This window comes from Adiantum capillus-veneris, chromosome 16 (genome assembly GCF_014529385.1).
Source record: "Adiantum capillus-veneris isolate H3 chromosome 16, ASM1452938v2, whole genome shotgun sequence".
In the NCBI taxonomy this organism is placed as follows: Eukaryota; Viridiplantae; Streptophyta; class Polypodiopsida; order Polypodiales; family Pteridaceae; genus Adiantum; species Adiantum capillus-veneris.
The window spans coordinates 47,670,080-47,685,586 of record NC_140946.1 but is presented as its reverse complement, the minus strand read 5'-3'; the positions used below and the strand labels follow the sequence as shown (position 1 = coordinate 47,685,586).

General features: G+C 45.6%; 1 protein-coding gene across 5 annotated transcripts in view; it reads left to right on the top strand.

The window, feature by feature from the left end:
- The first annotated feature begins 3,438 nt into the window (after positions 1 to 3,438).
- Positions 3,439 to 15,507, top strand: part of LOC147438992 (chromatin modification-related protein EAF1 B-like) — a 57,505-nt gene continuing 45,436 nt past the window's right edge. The window contains exons 1-17 of one of the 5 annotated variants that reach the window (XM_086484930.1): positions 3,443 to 3,574; positions 3,793 to 3,961; positions 4,048 to 4,102; positions 4,199 to 4,293; positions 4,429 to 5,435; positions 5,511 to 5,899; positions 5,984 to 6,112; positions 6,320 to 6,529; positions 6,621 to 6,827; positions 6,912 to 6,986; positions 7,064 to 7,157; positions 7,231 to 7,634; positions 7,841 to 7,891; positions 7,985 to 8,030; positions 8,120 to 8,226; positions 8,308 to 8,361; positions 8,465 to 8,545. In XM_086484930.1, coding sequence (XP_086341056.1) covers positions 3,873 to 3,961; positions 4,048 to 4,102; positions 4,199 to 4,293; positions 4,429 to 5,435; positions 5,511 to 5,899; positions 5,984 to 6,112; positions 6,320 to 6,529; positions 6,621 to 6,827; positions 6,912 to 6,986; positions 7,064 to 7,157; positions 7,231 to 7,634; positions 7,841 to 7,891; positions 7,985 to 8,030; positions 8,120 to 8,226; positions 8,308 to 8,361; positions 8,465 to 8,545 — 3,093 coding nt within the window. In that variant the 5' untranslated portion in view covers positions 3,443 to 3,574; positions 3,793 to 3,872. Of the gene's footprint in view, positions 3,575 to 3,792; positions 3,962 to 4,047; positions 4,103 to 4,198; positions 4,294 to 4,428; positions 5,900 to 5,983; positions 6,113 to 6,319; positions 6,530 to 6,620; positions 6,828 to 6,911; positions 6,987 to 7,063; positions 7,158 to 7,230; positions 7,635 to 7,840; positions 7,892 to 7,984; positions 8,031 to 8,119; positions 8,227 to 8,307; positions 8,362 to 8,464; positions 8,546 to 15,507 lie in introns of all 5 variants that reach the window. The other 4 variants (XM_086484927.1, XM_086484928.1, XM_086484929.1 and 1 more) reach the window with 4 other exon arrangements.

Sequence of the window (15,507 nt, the reverse complement as noted above, 5' to 3'; positions counted from 1 at the left end):
CCTGACGTATGAAGTGGTACCGCACATCTATGTGTTTGGTACGCGCATGAAACATGGCATTTTTGGCTAAGTAGACAGCACTCTGGCTATCACAACCCAACACGGGTGTATGAGCAGGCATGCCAAATTCTTTTGCAAGTCTGCCCAACCAAATGGCCTCCTTTGAAGCCTCTGTGGCTAAAATATATTCAACCTCAGTAGTACTCAATGCCACAATTTTTTGCAACCTAGAACACCAAGAGACTGCACCACCAGCAATGGCAAATATATATCCACTGGTAGATTTCCTGGTATCCATGTCACCTGCCATGTCTGCATCACAATATCCCTGCAGCTTTAAGTCACTTTTGCCATATCAAATACACATTGATTGTGTACGTTTCAAATATCTCATGCATCTGACAGCCTCGTCTCTCTACACTTCTCATCATACCAATTGTTGTGAGCCATGCTCCCAGATCGTCTACGTGTAGGCTGGCTGTGGGGATATGCCTCTGATGCTGTATCATGTAGCGTCTCTGTCAGAATCTGGGTGAGCTTATCTAGTGATCGTCCTAGCTCCCGAGAGCTTAGTTGCATGTATATCTCATCAGTGTACACGTGATCCGTCTCCCTCGTGAAGATATACCAAGTATGTGCGGAGGCCTCTCCCAATGGAGCTGTGTTGAACTGGAACGATAGAGTGAAAGACAAGATACCATGACCAACTGCTACCCCAACTGGCCTAGTTCCCACCACGAAATCCTGAAAGGAAGGAATGAGTCCTGGTGGAGCCATACATAATCCACTGTACTAGCGCCATGCCGATGTGGAAAGCATGTAAAACCACCAGCTGCTCTGCAGGGAATCTCTGTAGGACATTCAAAATGGCCAATCCATGTGCAGTCCCTGTATCAATCAAGTATCTGCCATACTCAATGTGCTCCTCATCCTGTGATAATCTAGACAAGCCCATTTCTATAGTATCAAGCTCTCGCATCAACTCCTCTAAGGTATCATAGAATATTGTCTGGTGATGGGCAGCCCTAGGGTTGAAATCCCCCAAGATAATAATGTCGCCATCTATGGAAAACACCCGTATATCATCATTTAAAATAGAGAAGGGGGACTATCCTTTAGGTGATGCATATACTGACGTATTAGGAGGGAAATAGCAAATAGCAATGTAGAGATATCTACCTGTCTCTTCCTTCAGTCTCACCCACATGTACCTAGCATGCTCATCCCTCCGAGCTATACGTATCAGAGATTGTAGCTCACTCCTTGAATAAGACTACCACTCCTCCTAAACCTCGTCCTCTGCGCTCTGATCGAGTCTCCTGTCGCAAGTTATCTCCCATATGTATCCGCTCACATGGGGCATGGATTGACCCGGGGCCTGATGCGTCTCAGAGTAGAAAATGACTTCTCTCCCTGTGAAACTATCCTCAAAGGCCCCTACATCAAGGCACAAAGATCCATTACAATTCCATGTAGCCACTCTGAGTGTGGTCCTACAGGTTTGGCACCATCATGCGGAGCGCTTCTCCAGAATAACCACTCGTCCATCCCTGTATAAGAAGGCGACTTTCCCCTTGTCTCGAGCTGTCATTATCTCAGGCATAACTTCTTTCATATGAGAAAGTTGTCTGAGTGTGAGGTCATGTCCAAGGAATATGCCTGTTTTCTTTAGTGTAGGACGCTTCTTCAAGAAGTCCTTCTTTGCCTCCATTGATGGGAAGTGCATGATTAGAGCTCTTTCTTTTGAAGTCTCCCCATTTGCTTTCGTCTTCTTCCCTACCCTCCATGCCTTTGTATGTGTAGCCTTACTACCCATCATGCGGAGAAGTTCTTTGACTTCCCCTTTCACATCATCTCGGTTTTTTAGACCGGTTTTTCGTAAGTGCAAAGCTCTAGTCTTCCTTCGCTGCTCTTCTTCTAAAGTCATGTTGATGATTGTAGGAGTGGGGATAGATGTGGTTTCTTTCCCTTTCCCTTTCTTAGCGACTTCTATCCATTTCTCGGCCTCATTTGCCTTCTTCTGTGTCTTCGTGATTACATCCACCCACGAAGACGTCTTTGCCCCATTCTGTTTCTCTTCCTCTTTGATCATCCGTACTTGTTCCTTCATGACATTGATTTCCTCTATCACCGAGGGCTGGAATTCACCTTCCTCTAGTCCATTGCTTGCTCTATCAGCAAGCTCTTGCTTGAGGGCTGATACCTCTTCTTTGAGTGCTTGTATCTCTACGTGGAGGTCCTCTTTCTCCTCCTTCCATTGCGTGCCTTTGTTGAGGAACATTTGGAGAAGATTGGCCTTCTCCTTCCACCATCTCTGCTTTCCATTCCTTCATCTCCCTTTCCACTCGTGTTATCCGCTTGTTTGTAAGCATGAAGGTCGCCTTCATACGGGACTTGCAAACTGGTGAAGTGCTCACAACCTCCATCGTAACGGTCCCTGTTGCGTAGGCCCTCAGTTCAGCTCGTGTTTAGTAACACTGCTGAGTACTGATGGGGTTCTACTGCTCCAACCCACACTGGCTAAAACGTGATGGCGACATGTTGTGCAAAATGTCCCAGGTTTGCTGCAAATAGACCAATCTTGTTCGCGACCTGCTGCGCAAACTGTCCCAGGTCTGTTGCAAAGCCTCGTACACCACTCACACTATCCAGCGTGTGTTGCTTGCTTCGCTCAGCACATGCTGCTTGCTCTGCCCCACATGCGCTACCTGCTATACACTCCAACAGTTCAACGCGCAAACAAGTCGATGGTGCTGTGGAATTGCGTGTATTGACGATACGACTGAATACTGATAATGGTGGTGCTGACGGGCTGAAGGTGCTGAACTGCTGAAGTACTATAGGATGTGTGTTGAATGGGCTGAATGTGAGGATCCGATGGAAGGTTGAATACTGAATGTAATGAGGGTTGAATGCTGAATGGCTGAATATGACGAGGTGCTAGAGACGTACTGCGATGAAGTCTTGTTGAAGGGCTGAATACATTGCTGAATATTGAACAACTGAATTCTGATGCTGTGATGATAGCCTGCCGCTAGCGAAGACCCTCAAAAACTGATCGCTGGATGGAGAGAGAGAGAGAGAGAGAGAGAGAGAGAGAGAGAGAGAGAGAGAGAGAGAGAGAGGACCCTATGCCTCAAGCAAGGCCCTTGCTTATGGTTAAATTAAGTCAATGTACCATAGTACTTCACCTAATCGCTTTGAGAAAATCCACGTACAACAGTTTGGTTTTCCCTACGCATTGTCCCCTTCAGGACTAGAAAAATACATTTTTCCTAACTGAAGAAAATAAGGGCAAACTTGGAATACTATCGGTTTTGAGGTCAAAATTTGAAGCTTTTGTCGGTAAAACTTGTGAAAATTGGCCGGTTTCTCAAAATTAACCGGGATTTTATGATTTTAGCCAGGTTAAAATACACTGTACCCCGGTTTTTTTCTAACACTGGACTTCCCTTCTGCCCGAAACCAACACAGGCATGTGGAATATTGCGCGCTGCCCTCTACTGTGATGATGATGCGGGCTGCCCCTTAACGCTGGAAAACAGCACGTTGAGAGAAGGAGGTGGGCAGCGAGGTAGGATGGGGAGGGGCATCAGGCAAGGAGGGTTCAGCGAGAGAGGGGAGGGGCAATGGGCAGGGAGGGGCTGAGCGAGAGAGGGGGTGGGCAACGGCCAGGGAGGGGCCCACAGAGAGAATATAACACAGCACAGAGAGAGAGAGAGAGAGAGAGAGAGAGAGAGAGAGAGAGAGAGAGAGAGAGAGAGAGATATTGATTGACCAACTTGTTTACAGCATTCACCGTAGACATAGCAACAATAGGCACTGGTGTAGGCCGTGGGCCTGACATTACAGTCGATGCATAGTGAGATTCCATGGGCGCAGGAATTGCTGCCGTGGCTGGAATAGAAAACGAGTCATCATCTCACCGGGTTGACATAGAGGAGGCTCAAGCAGAGCTTAGGTATTGTGTCTGTTTTAAAACTCTTGATATCATACTGACATTGCCTAGGATAGTCAGATCATATGAAAGTTTTGAGCTACATACAGGCAAGAGCTCACTGGTCGAAACGAACGGCGGAGAGAGTTAGAGTTTTTGGAGAAGGTATGCCTAGCTCCCTTTTCATATCCGTCAAGATGTTGGTTGGCTCACTGTTCTATTAGTGACTGAAAGCATCTGTGGATTTTTTTCATCGTGCAGGGAGGTGATCCTTTGGAATTCAAATTTGGAGAACCTTTGCCTGGTCTATGGTCTTTGACTCCAACAGATCCAGTTGTGAAGAACATCTTTTCCAGGTCCATAATATTGTTTAGCTTGAGCATGTTTTGGAATTGTTGGATACCTCTGTTGGTGTCAGGGGATCGAAGCATATTTTGGCTTCTGGACATGATATGCATAGCACTTGACACTTGATCTGAATCGGTTTTCAGTGATGGGAGAGGTGATACCAAGGATAGAAGACAGGAGAATTCAGACATTCAAGAGGATGGTTCAGATTCAAAGAGAGCACGAGGTTCAAGTGGGAAGTTTTGTTATCAGGACGTCAGTGCTACGTCAATCAGTGTTGAGAGGACGCTTCCTGATGCTCTTCCTGCAACTGTCAGCTCTTCAGTTGAGCATGACAAGAAAGATCAACCAAAGAAAGAATTGGATGCTTGCAAGAGCAACAAGGTGCCTGTGAAGGGTCAATATGCAAGAAGAAACAGACAACGGAGTAATCGTTTCAGCAATGGGTTGTCTGCTCCACGTGAAGTGGGAAAGATTGAAACAGAAGGTGGATCTATTAGCTCTTTCACAGTTGCTACTGACGCTGAAGTTAAGGATGTCAGTAAGGATATAGCCGTGCAGGCTGTCACAATTGATGAAGCTGCTCCACAAACAAGGGGCAAAGATGCAGAAGTGGCTGTTGTCAAAGGGCAGGAAAGGGTGTCTACAACTCTTGACAGACGAGAGGCTGCTACAACACTGCAGGCCTCTTCAACTCATGAGGATGCCATTGAATCACTCGCTTCTGGGACTCTAGGGCTTGAAAATGCAAAGGAAGCAAGTACAACAGAACAGGATGAAGGTCCAAATTTTTTGGACCGGTTCCCTTCCGTAGGAACTGAAGCTGGGAGGGACATGTCATCCTCACTCCTTGCATCCAGCGGGGGAGAGGATCTCTTACTTTCAGCTCAACATGATGCAGAGGCCAAGATAACCACAGTCATGGAGTCATCTCAAAATTGTTCGTCTCCAGTCACGAAGGAGGATAAAATAGTTGTTATAGAGAGAAGTTTAAACACTGAAGTAGCGACAGGTCAATCAGAAGTTATTTCTTCAAGCTCTGATGAAGCCAAAGTAAGGACGAAGGAGCCATTACTTCATAAACAGGCTTCACCAGCCAAGCATGTGGATGTGATCACAACATTGCCAGTATCTGAGTCCATAAAGACAGGTAATACTGAGGATAATACAGTTGTTGAGTCTGTCTGCCCAGGAGTTCAGTTGAGATCTGATACACGTATTTCAGACAAGGCTATTCACGCTAAAGGTGAAAATCTACTGGAAAAAGGCGTTCCTTTGGAGAAGGAGATCAATAGTAGTGATTCTTATGGTCAAACTCAACTACCCAAAGAAATCAAAGTGAAGGTTGAGGATGAAGCACCAAGCCACTCCAGAATCTTACCCATGAATGTTTCAAGTTCTCAAGAGTTAGCCCCACTGCAGCCACAACATAGGGCTGATAACAGCTTGAATGCTGCTGGCGCTGGAGCTATGCTGGATGACAAGTTGCCAGCTTCATCATTGCCTGAGGAGAAAACAGACCTGAATGTAGGTGACGGCATAAAAACTCCCTCTGGTCCTACTTCTCAAAACGCTGACAAAACTTTAGCCGTGATAGAGGCTGAGGGTTGCCAGGTAGGAGAGTACCTCTGAATAAGGTAAATGGCATGCTTTTTTTTTGAATTCACATTTTTTGATACTTTGCATCATAACATACAGCAGGATCCTGTGGGAGACAGTGCCGATAGGTCCAAGGAAAAGAATTTCCACCAGGAAACACCACGAAAATGTTCACATTGGGATTTTGTTCTACAGGAAATGGCGTGGCTAGCCAATGATTTTATGCAGGTATTATTCAATCTTGCAGTCACTGTAAACTGCATTGGTGTTTGTCCTGGTCAGGCCAATGGCTGTTTGTGCTAGGCTAGTCAATGATTCTATTGAGGATGATTTTGCAGTCAACATGCATTGTCTTGGTATCTGGCATAATCAGTTCTCTGCTTACTTGGTTTAAGCAAGGTGGCTTTAAAAATTAAAATGGGTGGTGACATGTAGGAACGGCTTTGGAAAATTGCTGCTGCTGCACAGATAGCAAGATGGGTGGTAAAAGAGAAACAACAGCTGGAGTTTGAGGAGATGGAAGCTCGCAGTAGGCAACGTAAACTTGCTCAAGGTCTAGCAAAAGCAGTAAGAAAGTACTGGCAGTCGGTAGAGGCTCTTCTTTCGAAAGAGGCCGCTGGGTCTGATAGCACTTTATTTGATGAGGTGTGGTTCAAGTCATTGGCAGGCTAAAGTTTGACTGGTTTTATGAATTCTTGTTTGCATACAAGTGATGGACTTTGACTTTTCTAATCAGGCTCTGAAAGTAGAGTTGGGGATGAAAACAATGAAGCCTGCAGCTGCATCAAGCAGTGCTCAGGTCCGTCCTGTTCAGTCATATGCAATGCGCTTCCTCAAAGACTCAAGTGAGAAGCACTGGATGCCCCACGTGGAAGCACCTCCCACACCAGATCGGGTATCTGAGTTTGGTATTTTTGATTTTTGGGACGAGCAGTTCTCAGAGGTAAGGCTGTTACAATTGCACTAGCTCTTTAAAGGTTTTTCTGCAATTATTTTTAGTATCTTACTTTATCATGTTATGATGTAGGAGAGCCTTTTCTACTCAGTCCCTCAGAATTCCATGGAGGTCTACCGCCAGTCAGTGGTGTCACATTGGGAAGGGGTAAGTTTTGAAGACAATCTTCTGGATGTACGTGGTATGCTCTTTGTTAATGGCATGCTTGATGTCACATCCATCAGGAATACGAACAGAGATTACAGGAGCATGAAGCAACCATGGCAGAATTGGAACCACATCTTTCTGGTGAAGCATTGGACTATCCTCCTGGGACTTGTACGTATGGTGGATTTATGATGCTAAAGGAATGTCCGTGTTCCGGGCTTCATGATCGTCTCCTATTCTGCAGATGCTGTGGGTCCGTTAGTTTCCCCCCTTGTTACTGGAAAAAGAAGCTCAGGGTATCTTGGAGGAAATCAACCTCATAGAGGAAGTATCCCAACAAAACGGATGCGAACATCTGCAGTGGCTGCAAGACAGAGAGCTGCTGGAGGAACAGGACCTTTGGTGTCTATTCCTGTTGCCCATCTTACGAGATCTGATATTTCCAGTTGCGACACAAATTCACAGCAGGATGAGATGACAGGTCTGCTGGAAGGGTCTTCAGTATCAGGTCGAGCAACGGATGTAGATTCAAGTGGAGCATTTGCAAGAAACAGCATTGCTGTGGATGGTGTAGATAGTCCATTTAAGAGCAAAAAAAAGAAAAAACCTAGGCACCTTGCGGGACATGCAGGATCAGCAGGATGTGAGGTACACGCCGTAATCGTTTCATCCAGCTCGATTTTGCTAGCATATCTCGAAAATTGAGCACGGTACTTGCTTGTGGTGAAATGATGTGTTTGTCACCTCCTTGTGTGTATGTTTCTGTAAGGGTCTTCTTTGGTTAATATGAGGTACAGTGAAACCTAAGGACACAATGTGTTTTGGTTTTCTACTAAAGATCAAATTGATTTCAGAGGGATTCTGAACAGCTTTGGCAGCACAACAACCATCGTCACAATGAGCAGGTAATTGTCAGTGCCATCATGTTTTTCTACCAAGTTTGTTGTGAATGAGGCAACTTTTGTTTACTAATTATGGCTGGATTGCACTTTTATCAGAAAGAGCAGTCAAAGCAAAAAGGAGATCAAGGGCTGGAAGGACTCGGTAAGTGCACGGCAAAATGCGAAATTGTGATACAATTTGTTGTGTGTGTTTGGATGTTTAATATACATTGGATTGGATGGTTCATGCAGGTGCTACTACAGGAGCTTATCATGGAGCAGCCAGTGTTACCAGTGCAAATAAACTAATAAAGCAGATCGCTAGCCGTGATCGGAACAGAAAACAGAAGGTTGGGAAGGTAAGAGAGCAGCAACATTAGGAAAGTGCTTCCTAACTGTTTGTTGGTAGAAGATGACGACTCTTTGGTTTTTACTGCTAGGCTTCCTTGAGTCAACCTGGAGTTGGGATACCTTGGTCACCAGTGGAAGATCAGGTTGGGAGACTCTTTTCTTTTTGCATAAGTTGTATAAACTGAAAGTTTGTACAGCAACCTTGCTACAGCTAACATTCTAAACAATGTGTGTCTATATTTGCAGGCAATTCTTGGACTTGTGCATGAACTGGGCATGAATTGGGAACTTGTTAGTGACATTTTGAGTGCCACGTCACAACTGAGGGTATGTCCTGCTTCTAAGTGTTATGTTACTTTTCTGATGGGCCCATATATTTTATTTTTTGGGGGAAAAAGAGGAAAGGGGGTGCTGCTTTTGCCTTAAAAGTATTAACCATGTATCAAGGGCTAAACATCATTGAGCATGAGCCATGGGCCAACGACCAGTACTTTTGTAGAGCACGTATTGGGGATGCAATACTTTCAATCTTCCTGAGAGGGAAAGCCAATACTGATGTAATTTGATTAATTTGGACAGGTGTCCTTTTTAAACAGATTGGTCCCTTTGGAATATGAATCCTCATAATTTGAGATTCTTAGATAAAATCTCTCTTGAAAATTGGGCCATAAGGATGAGGAATCTTTCAAAGTGTTCTTAGCATGCAAACTCACCAACCGAACCTAGGTGTCCGTCCCTCCTTCTTGCTACTGTTGGTATTTAACTGCTTGCTATCACTTTCTGCTTGTTTATGCCATATGGTCACACTGCCGTTCTTTTTGTGGTTTATTAAGACGGTAAAACACTTACAAACTTGAGATAGCACCAAAATGGAAACAACTTTAAGACTGACAAACACCTACCTTGAGAAGGGTAGTTCCTCTATGAGACGTGTGGGTCCCTCAGGTGTTATTGCTTTTGTTATTAATGCTTCAACAGAGTTACAATGGCTCTCGGTACCTCGAGTATAGTCACAACTGTCTGTGTGTCCAAAATTGGGGCACTCAACCCCCTTAATAATTGAAGACTCGAGTTTCTTAGAAACAACTTGCTTAAAACAAGTGCATTACAGTATTAGCAATATCATCCAAAAACCATACATTTGGAGCTTTGATGCTAAAAGCATTTGTGACAAGAAAAAGCATCTGTGTTGGGGCTAGCCATCTGCTGCCACATCAGCATCGCCACGTCATCAACAACTAGCACATCTTAAGACTAGGGAAGTACATGGAACAAAAATTTTGCAGAGACTATGTGCTAGTGCTATTTGATTTGACATCATGAGCAAACTTTGGAGCCTGAAAGGCTTATCAGTGGGAGACCCACAATGGGGGGCAATGGTTTGATATTATCATCAAACTTTAGAGCCTCAAAGCCTTCCCAGCTGAAGAAGCACACAGAGGGTGTTTTCCACTTATAGTGGTGCTACACTTGTGTTAGCGTGGACTTGCTCGATTAGATTGCTTGCATATTTCGTTAGCATCTTGTCTAGATCCTTGGCTCAGGTGCTCAGGTCTTATTTCTTGTAGGAATTCATTGGTGTACTTGAAGCACAAGGCACCTAGATATGCTTTCTTTAAGGATGTTTGGTCGCGGCCATTTCTTTGGAGTTGTGCTTTATCAAGCTGTCTCCATACTCTGACAGTGTGATATTCTTGGGGTGGGTTCAGATTGGAGAGGTGGAAGTGCCGCACCTTTCCACTACTTCCAGGCAGAAAGCAGTTATGCTAAGCTCTGCCGCCGCCTAGCGTTCACACAAGACGGTAGCAGCTCTGGGTCCCTTTGCTTGCATGGCGCAGCTCCATTGGCTGGAGAAGAAAAGCATCAGGGTGGAAGTGCTCACGGGCGAAGGGGGGGGGGGGGGGGGTGTCGGAAGAAAAAGAGGGCAGGGTGGAAGAGATAAAGGGTAAGAGATAAAGGGTAATTCTTCCTCGACGTGGCAGCCCAGTCAGCATCTTCCACCGCCTTATGTGAACAAGGCAGCGAGCAAGGGCCATTTTGATTGGCTCGCAAAGAATTCGCAGCTCTTCCGCGGGGCGATGTGAACCCAGCCTTGGACAACACTGCGCTATCGTTTTGTGGGTACCATGGCAGTTCTCTTTTAGCTTGTTCAGAGTCTAGTGTGGAGAGGGGGAGTTAGAGATTGCCTCTTGCTTTATATGTAGGGCATTTTGGAGCTAGAGTTGTAACAGTTACTCATAGTTCTTTTCCGGATGTGCCCAATGGGGGAATGATAGTTTAGACGCATCCGAGTCTGATTGAAGTAGGATTGGGGTTTTTAGACTTCATAGCTTGGAGGCTCCATTTTTTTGCTTCCTCATTTTGTTCTTTGCCTACACGCCAGTCACATTTCTCTAGTATCTCTATTTGCTATGAGACTTAGTGATGATGGTCCTTCGTATGTAGTATGTATTATGATGAATGATTGTACCTTGACGATTGATCTTGGATTGAGCTAGATTAAAAACTTTCTATGGTGTTTCATTGTGCTATGGAATTCTCAAGGGGGTGTGATTTGTACTTATTCTATATTTTCCTACGTGTTTGAGTTTGATGAATTGTAGACGTATGGAAAAATTATGCACCTACTCATGATCTACAACTTAGCCGTGGCATCGCACCAACTATAGGAGCCCCCGCCTACCCACCCGCATTGAGGATCCATAGAGATGGTGTAATAGACTTGGACACTCCCAAGTCGAGAATCTACCATGACACCACAATAAACCACTTCAAACAATTCACAGTTCACAATTGATTCGACATTGGCTTGGCGGAGTTCCGTGCCTAGAGATATTGGCCCCAGAGACTGGCGTCCCTTTCGGTATTTCTTTCTATATTAATCTGCAACTCAAAGTACACAGGAGTGGTCGTGACTCACTCTCAGACTCTGCGTCCAGATGCTCTGAGAAGTGAGAGCCCAAAGACTCTTATAAAGGTTTTACAAGGGATGCTAAAAGCAGAGCCCAAAAGCTTCAAAATCAAAAGCCTTTATGAAAAATAAAGCAAAAGCTTTCTCTCTCTTGCAACTTCCGTAGCCAAAAAGCAAGTCCCAAAATCTTGCCCTGCTGTCGTAATCAGTGCCGCAAAAAAACAGAGATTCCGTACATTTCCGTGAAACACACCACAAAACGCGGAGGTTGCCACATCAGCTTTTCTGCCCGCATTTCTTGCAAGGAAAGGCTGTGTGTGTGTATTGGCAGCCACGTCACTAGTTTGTGACATACCCCCTCTTGAAAGCATGGTAATGGCCCTCGATTACGCCTGCAAAACAGACAAGAGGCCATAAACGGTCTTAGCAGACATTGACTGTTAGTACCTACGCACTAGGAACACACATCTAGCACATGTACCAAGCGACAATCACATCACACAACATCACAGGACATCATTTGACATCACAGGACATCACATGACAAATCACATTCAACATTCATTTGGATCTCACACCATGATTTATCGACAATGCAATTAACAACCGCATCTAGATCCACCGAGGACCTCATAGACAAAATGACTGCAGCATTTTGGTCTGAATGGTCTCGATAGACATGGTTGCAATAGGGATTAGTCAATCGGGCATCTATGAGGTCTTGAGTGGATCTAGATGCGATTGCTAATTGCATTGCCAATAAATCATAATCTAAGATCCGAATGAATGTTGAATGTGATTTGTCATATGATATCCTGTGATGTCTAGTGTGTCCTGTGATGTCGTGTGATGTGACTGTCGATTGGTACATGTGCTAGATGTGTGTTCCTAGTGCGTAGGTACTAACAGTCAGTGTCTACTAAGATAGTTTATGGTCTGTCTGTTTTGCAGGCGTAATCGAGGGCGATTACAATACTTTCAAGAGGGGGGTATGTCACAAACTGGTGACGTGGCTGCCCAGTACACACACTCTCTCCCCCGTGGCTATGGATCCCCGGAAAATGCAGGGTATGCTGATGTGGCACTGTCGTACAAAACATTACGGAAACTGCGGCGTAGTTTGCGGACCAGCCACGTGGCAGTGTATAGACGTTTGCGGCAGCAGCTGTACGAAAAAAGCAGGGCCAGCTTTTCGGCAGATTTTGGGCTTCTTTTATGGCTATGCAATTTGCAAGAGCTTTTTGGGATTGCTTTATGGCTGCTTTTCCTACGGAAGAGAGAAATAGAAATGTTATATTAACGTCTTCAAAAGGCCATAATGACCTATGAGACCCGAAAGTTACAAAGTGGTGGATCTGATACAAAGTCAGAGTAACAAAATAACCTAACAACAATACAAAACAAAGATATATACTATGGGGTCCTAAGTTGATCGATGTGAACTAAGCAAAGGACTAAGCAAAAATGGGCGGCTTGTTGGGATAGCTGAATCACAAGAGATCTAGCATCGATCGTTGGCGAATCTCATCAATTTCCTCCATGGTCAGTAGTCTGACCGGGCGTCGTGCATGCCTGGCCAGCGTGCTCCGAATTTTCTATCGTAGCCTCCGTCGATGCTGTGTAGTTCTTCGCAGTCGCGGGCGCCTGGATTTCCCCAGTTCAATCGCTTGGTCAATTAGTGTACCTCTGGTGTGAGACGAGGGGGAGCTCTGCTGTGGGAGTGGCTCTTGCGGCTGTCGCGTGTCTGCTCTGAAGAAGTCTGTGATCCGTCGTTGAGACTGGCTAGCCTCGCCATTCATCAGGCTATCTCTGTGTCTGCGCAGCTTGAGCAAGAACAAACCCAGACATCTCTGATCTTCGTATCCCATGACTCTTGAGAGTGGTCCAAAACCTCTGAACAAGCAATGGAAGCGGCCTCGTATCTCGTAGTAGACGGGGCAGCTATATGTATAGTGTAGCTCTGTCTCAGGTTCCATGTTACACAAGGGGCATGTCCTGTCCTCTGCTGGTGCTCTGCTGTATCTCCCAGTCTCAATCCGCAACTGGTGAGAAGATGTGCGTAACTGGCCAATAGCACATCGTATCCCATGAGACAAGTGGGTATCCATGTATCTGGGTCTCGCCACAAAACCATCTTCCGTAAGCTGGAGAAGGTGGTCTTTGTAGAAAGCCATCTTCGTGCCCAATTCCTGTGCTGGTTGTATCCATGTCCTTCTGGTGTCTAGCTGGGTCAGGTCTTGGCGTATGAGCTTGGCGATCTCTGATTGTGTAAGGGTGAGAGATGGTGCATCCAATGAGTAATGGAATGGTGGCAGCCGGTCTATGCTGAACCCATGTGCTTGAAACCATGATGTCATCTCCCCATACCAGCATGTTGTATCTCCTTGTATGGCTAACTGTCGAGAGGATTCAAGTGCTATGCGAGCATATCTGTCTCTAGGAAGTTCCCATGTGGACTATGTCATGGCACAACCGAATCTCATCTTTTGTATCGAGGATCTCACAGTTGGGCCCAGACCGGTCGGGGTGGCGGTGGATCATGCTCTGGTGTCAATGACCATCTCCTTCCATTTCAGTGCAGCACATAGGCCACGAGTAGCAGCCCCTACTCGCTACACATTCACAAGGGAGACGGACTCAGTATACATGGACAGAATCTATAGACGCTTAGGCACTGAGGACCCGGGTCGACCTCTGGAGGAGCTAACTACTATACTGACACTGACATTACATGAGGCAGCAGTTGAAGCATATCCACACACCCAGCCTTTGCAGAGCCGCCGATCTGGGAGCATGCCTCAGAACAGCTGGTACGATGAGGAGTGCCGCCAGACTAGAGCCAGACTTCAGAGGGAAGTGCTGTTGGGGGGCGTCACTCACAGAAAGTCATAGATGGACTTCTGACGCCTGGTGCGGCGGAAGAAGAGGGCTTTTTTGGCTAGACTCGAGCAGAATCTATATCAACTATTCTTGAGTCAAGACTCACGGGAGGCGTGGCCCCCCCCCCCCCCCCCCCCCCCCCCCCCCTGCTATTTCCTCCATAGAGACCTGGGGTCAGTACGCATCATCTCTGTACATAGTACCTGGACAGCTGCCCTTCCCCAACCCCCCCGACCCATGCCCACATACATGTGCCTTTTTCACTGCCGAGATGGTGAAGCAAGCCATTGATAGGATGAAGACTGGGAGAACATATGATCATGAGGGCCTAGTAGCTGAGCATTTCATGCATGCCAAAGACCTACTAGCAGAGCTTCTGGCAGTTATGTTTAACCGTGCCATGTGTGAGGGCCTATCGGACACTGGAGCCTATCTACAATCGTACCTATCTTCAAATTAGGAGACCCCATGGAGCTTGGGAATGAGAGAGAGAGAGAGAGAGAGAGAGAGAGAGAGAGAGAGAGAGAGAGAGAGAGAGAGAGAGAGAGAGAGAGAGAGAGAGAGAGAGAGAGAGAGAGAGAGAGAGAGAGAGAGAGAGAGAGAGAGAGAGAGAACCTTTTTGCTTTATTTTATGCAAGAGGTTTAGAGAGAGAGAAGCCTCTTTTGCTTTATTTTGCATGTGCTTTTAACTTGAAGCTTTTGGGACAGCTTTTGGGGCTCTGCTTTTAGCATCCCTTGGAATCTTTAAATATACGGCCAGGGCCTCATAACTCGGAGCATCTGGACGCAGAGTCTGAGTGTGAGCACCTGCCTGCACTCTTGTACTTTGAACACAGATTAATACAAATAGAAATACCGAAAGGGGCGCCAGTCTTTGGGGCCAATATCTCTAGGCACGGAACTCCGCCGGGCCAGTGTCGAATCAATTGTGAACTGTGAACTGTTTAAATTGATCTTTTGTTGTGTCGCGGTAGATTCTCGACTTGGAGTGTCTCTTGCTACTTCCCTCATAAAGAGAGTTCATTTTCGTGCTATAAGCACTACCATAACTTCCGTTAACTCTTACGGGTTTTGGGCTCAGGAGGTACTCAAGCTTAGTGAAAGCTTTTGTTGTGAAAGTCTCCAAATGTTTCCTTAGTAATATTTTGCAAATTTGCCCACAATAGCAGGTAATGTGATGGAGGATTACCGGATACCAAATCAATCTATGAATTTTGGTGATCGACTAAACCAGCTTATCAAACAAAACAATTGTCAAACTTGGTTCTACTCTTATGAACACTTGAGAGTGAGGTGTCTGTGTTAGATACATTCATATCTCATGCGAAAAAGCAAATAAGCATAATCGCACTTTATGTTTTCCTCATAGATGTAACTTTGATCAAATAATTACTCTCACTTCGTTTTGAGGGTCTTCTTAGGAGTTAGATCGAATTCCTTTACTCCAAAACTTCCTCAAGATAACAATGCATGCTTCTAGGGTAGACCACAAAATTAC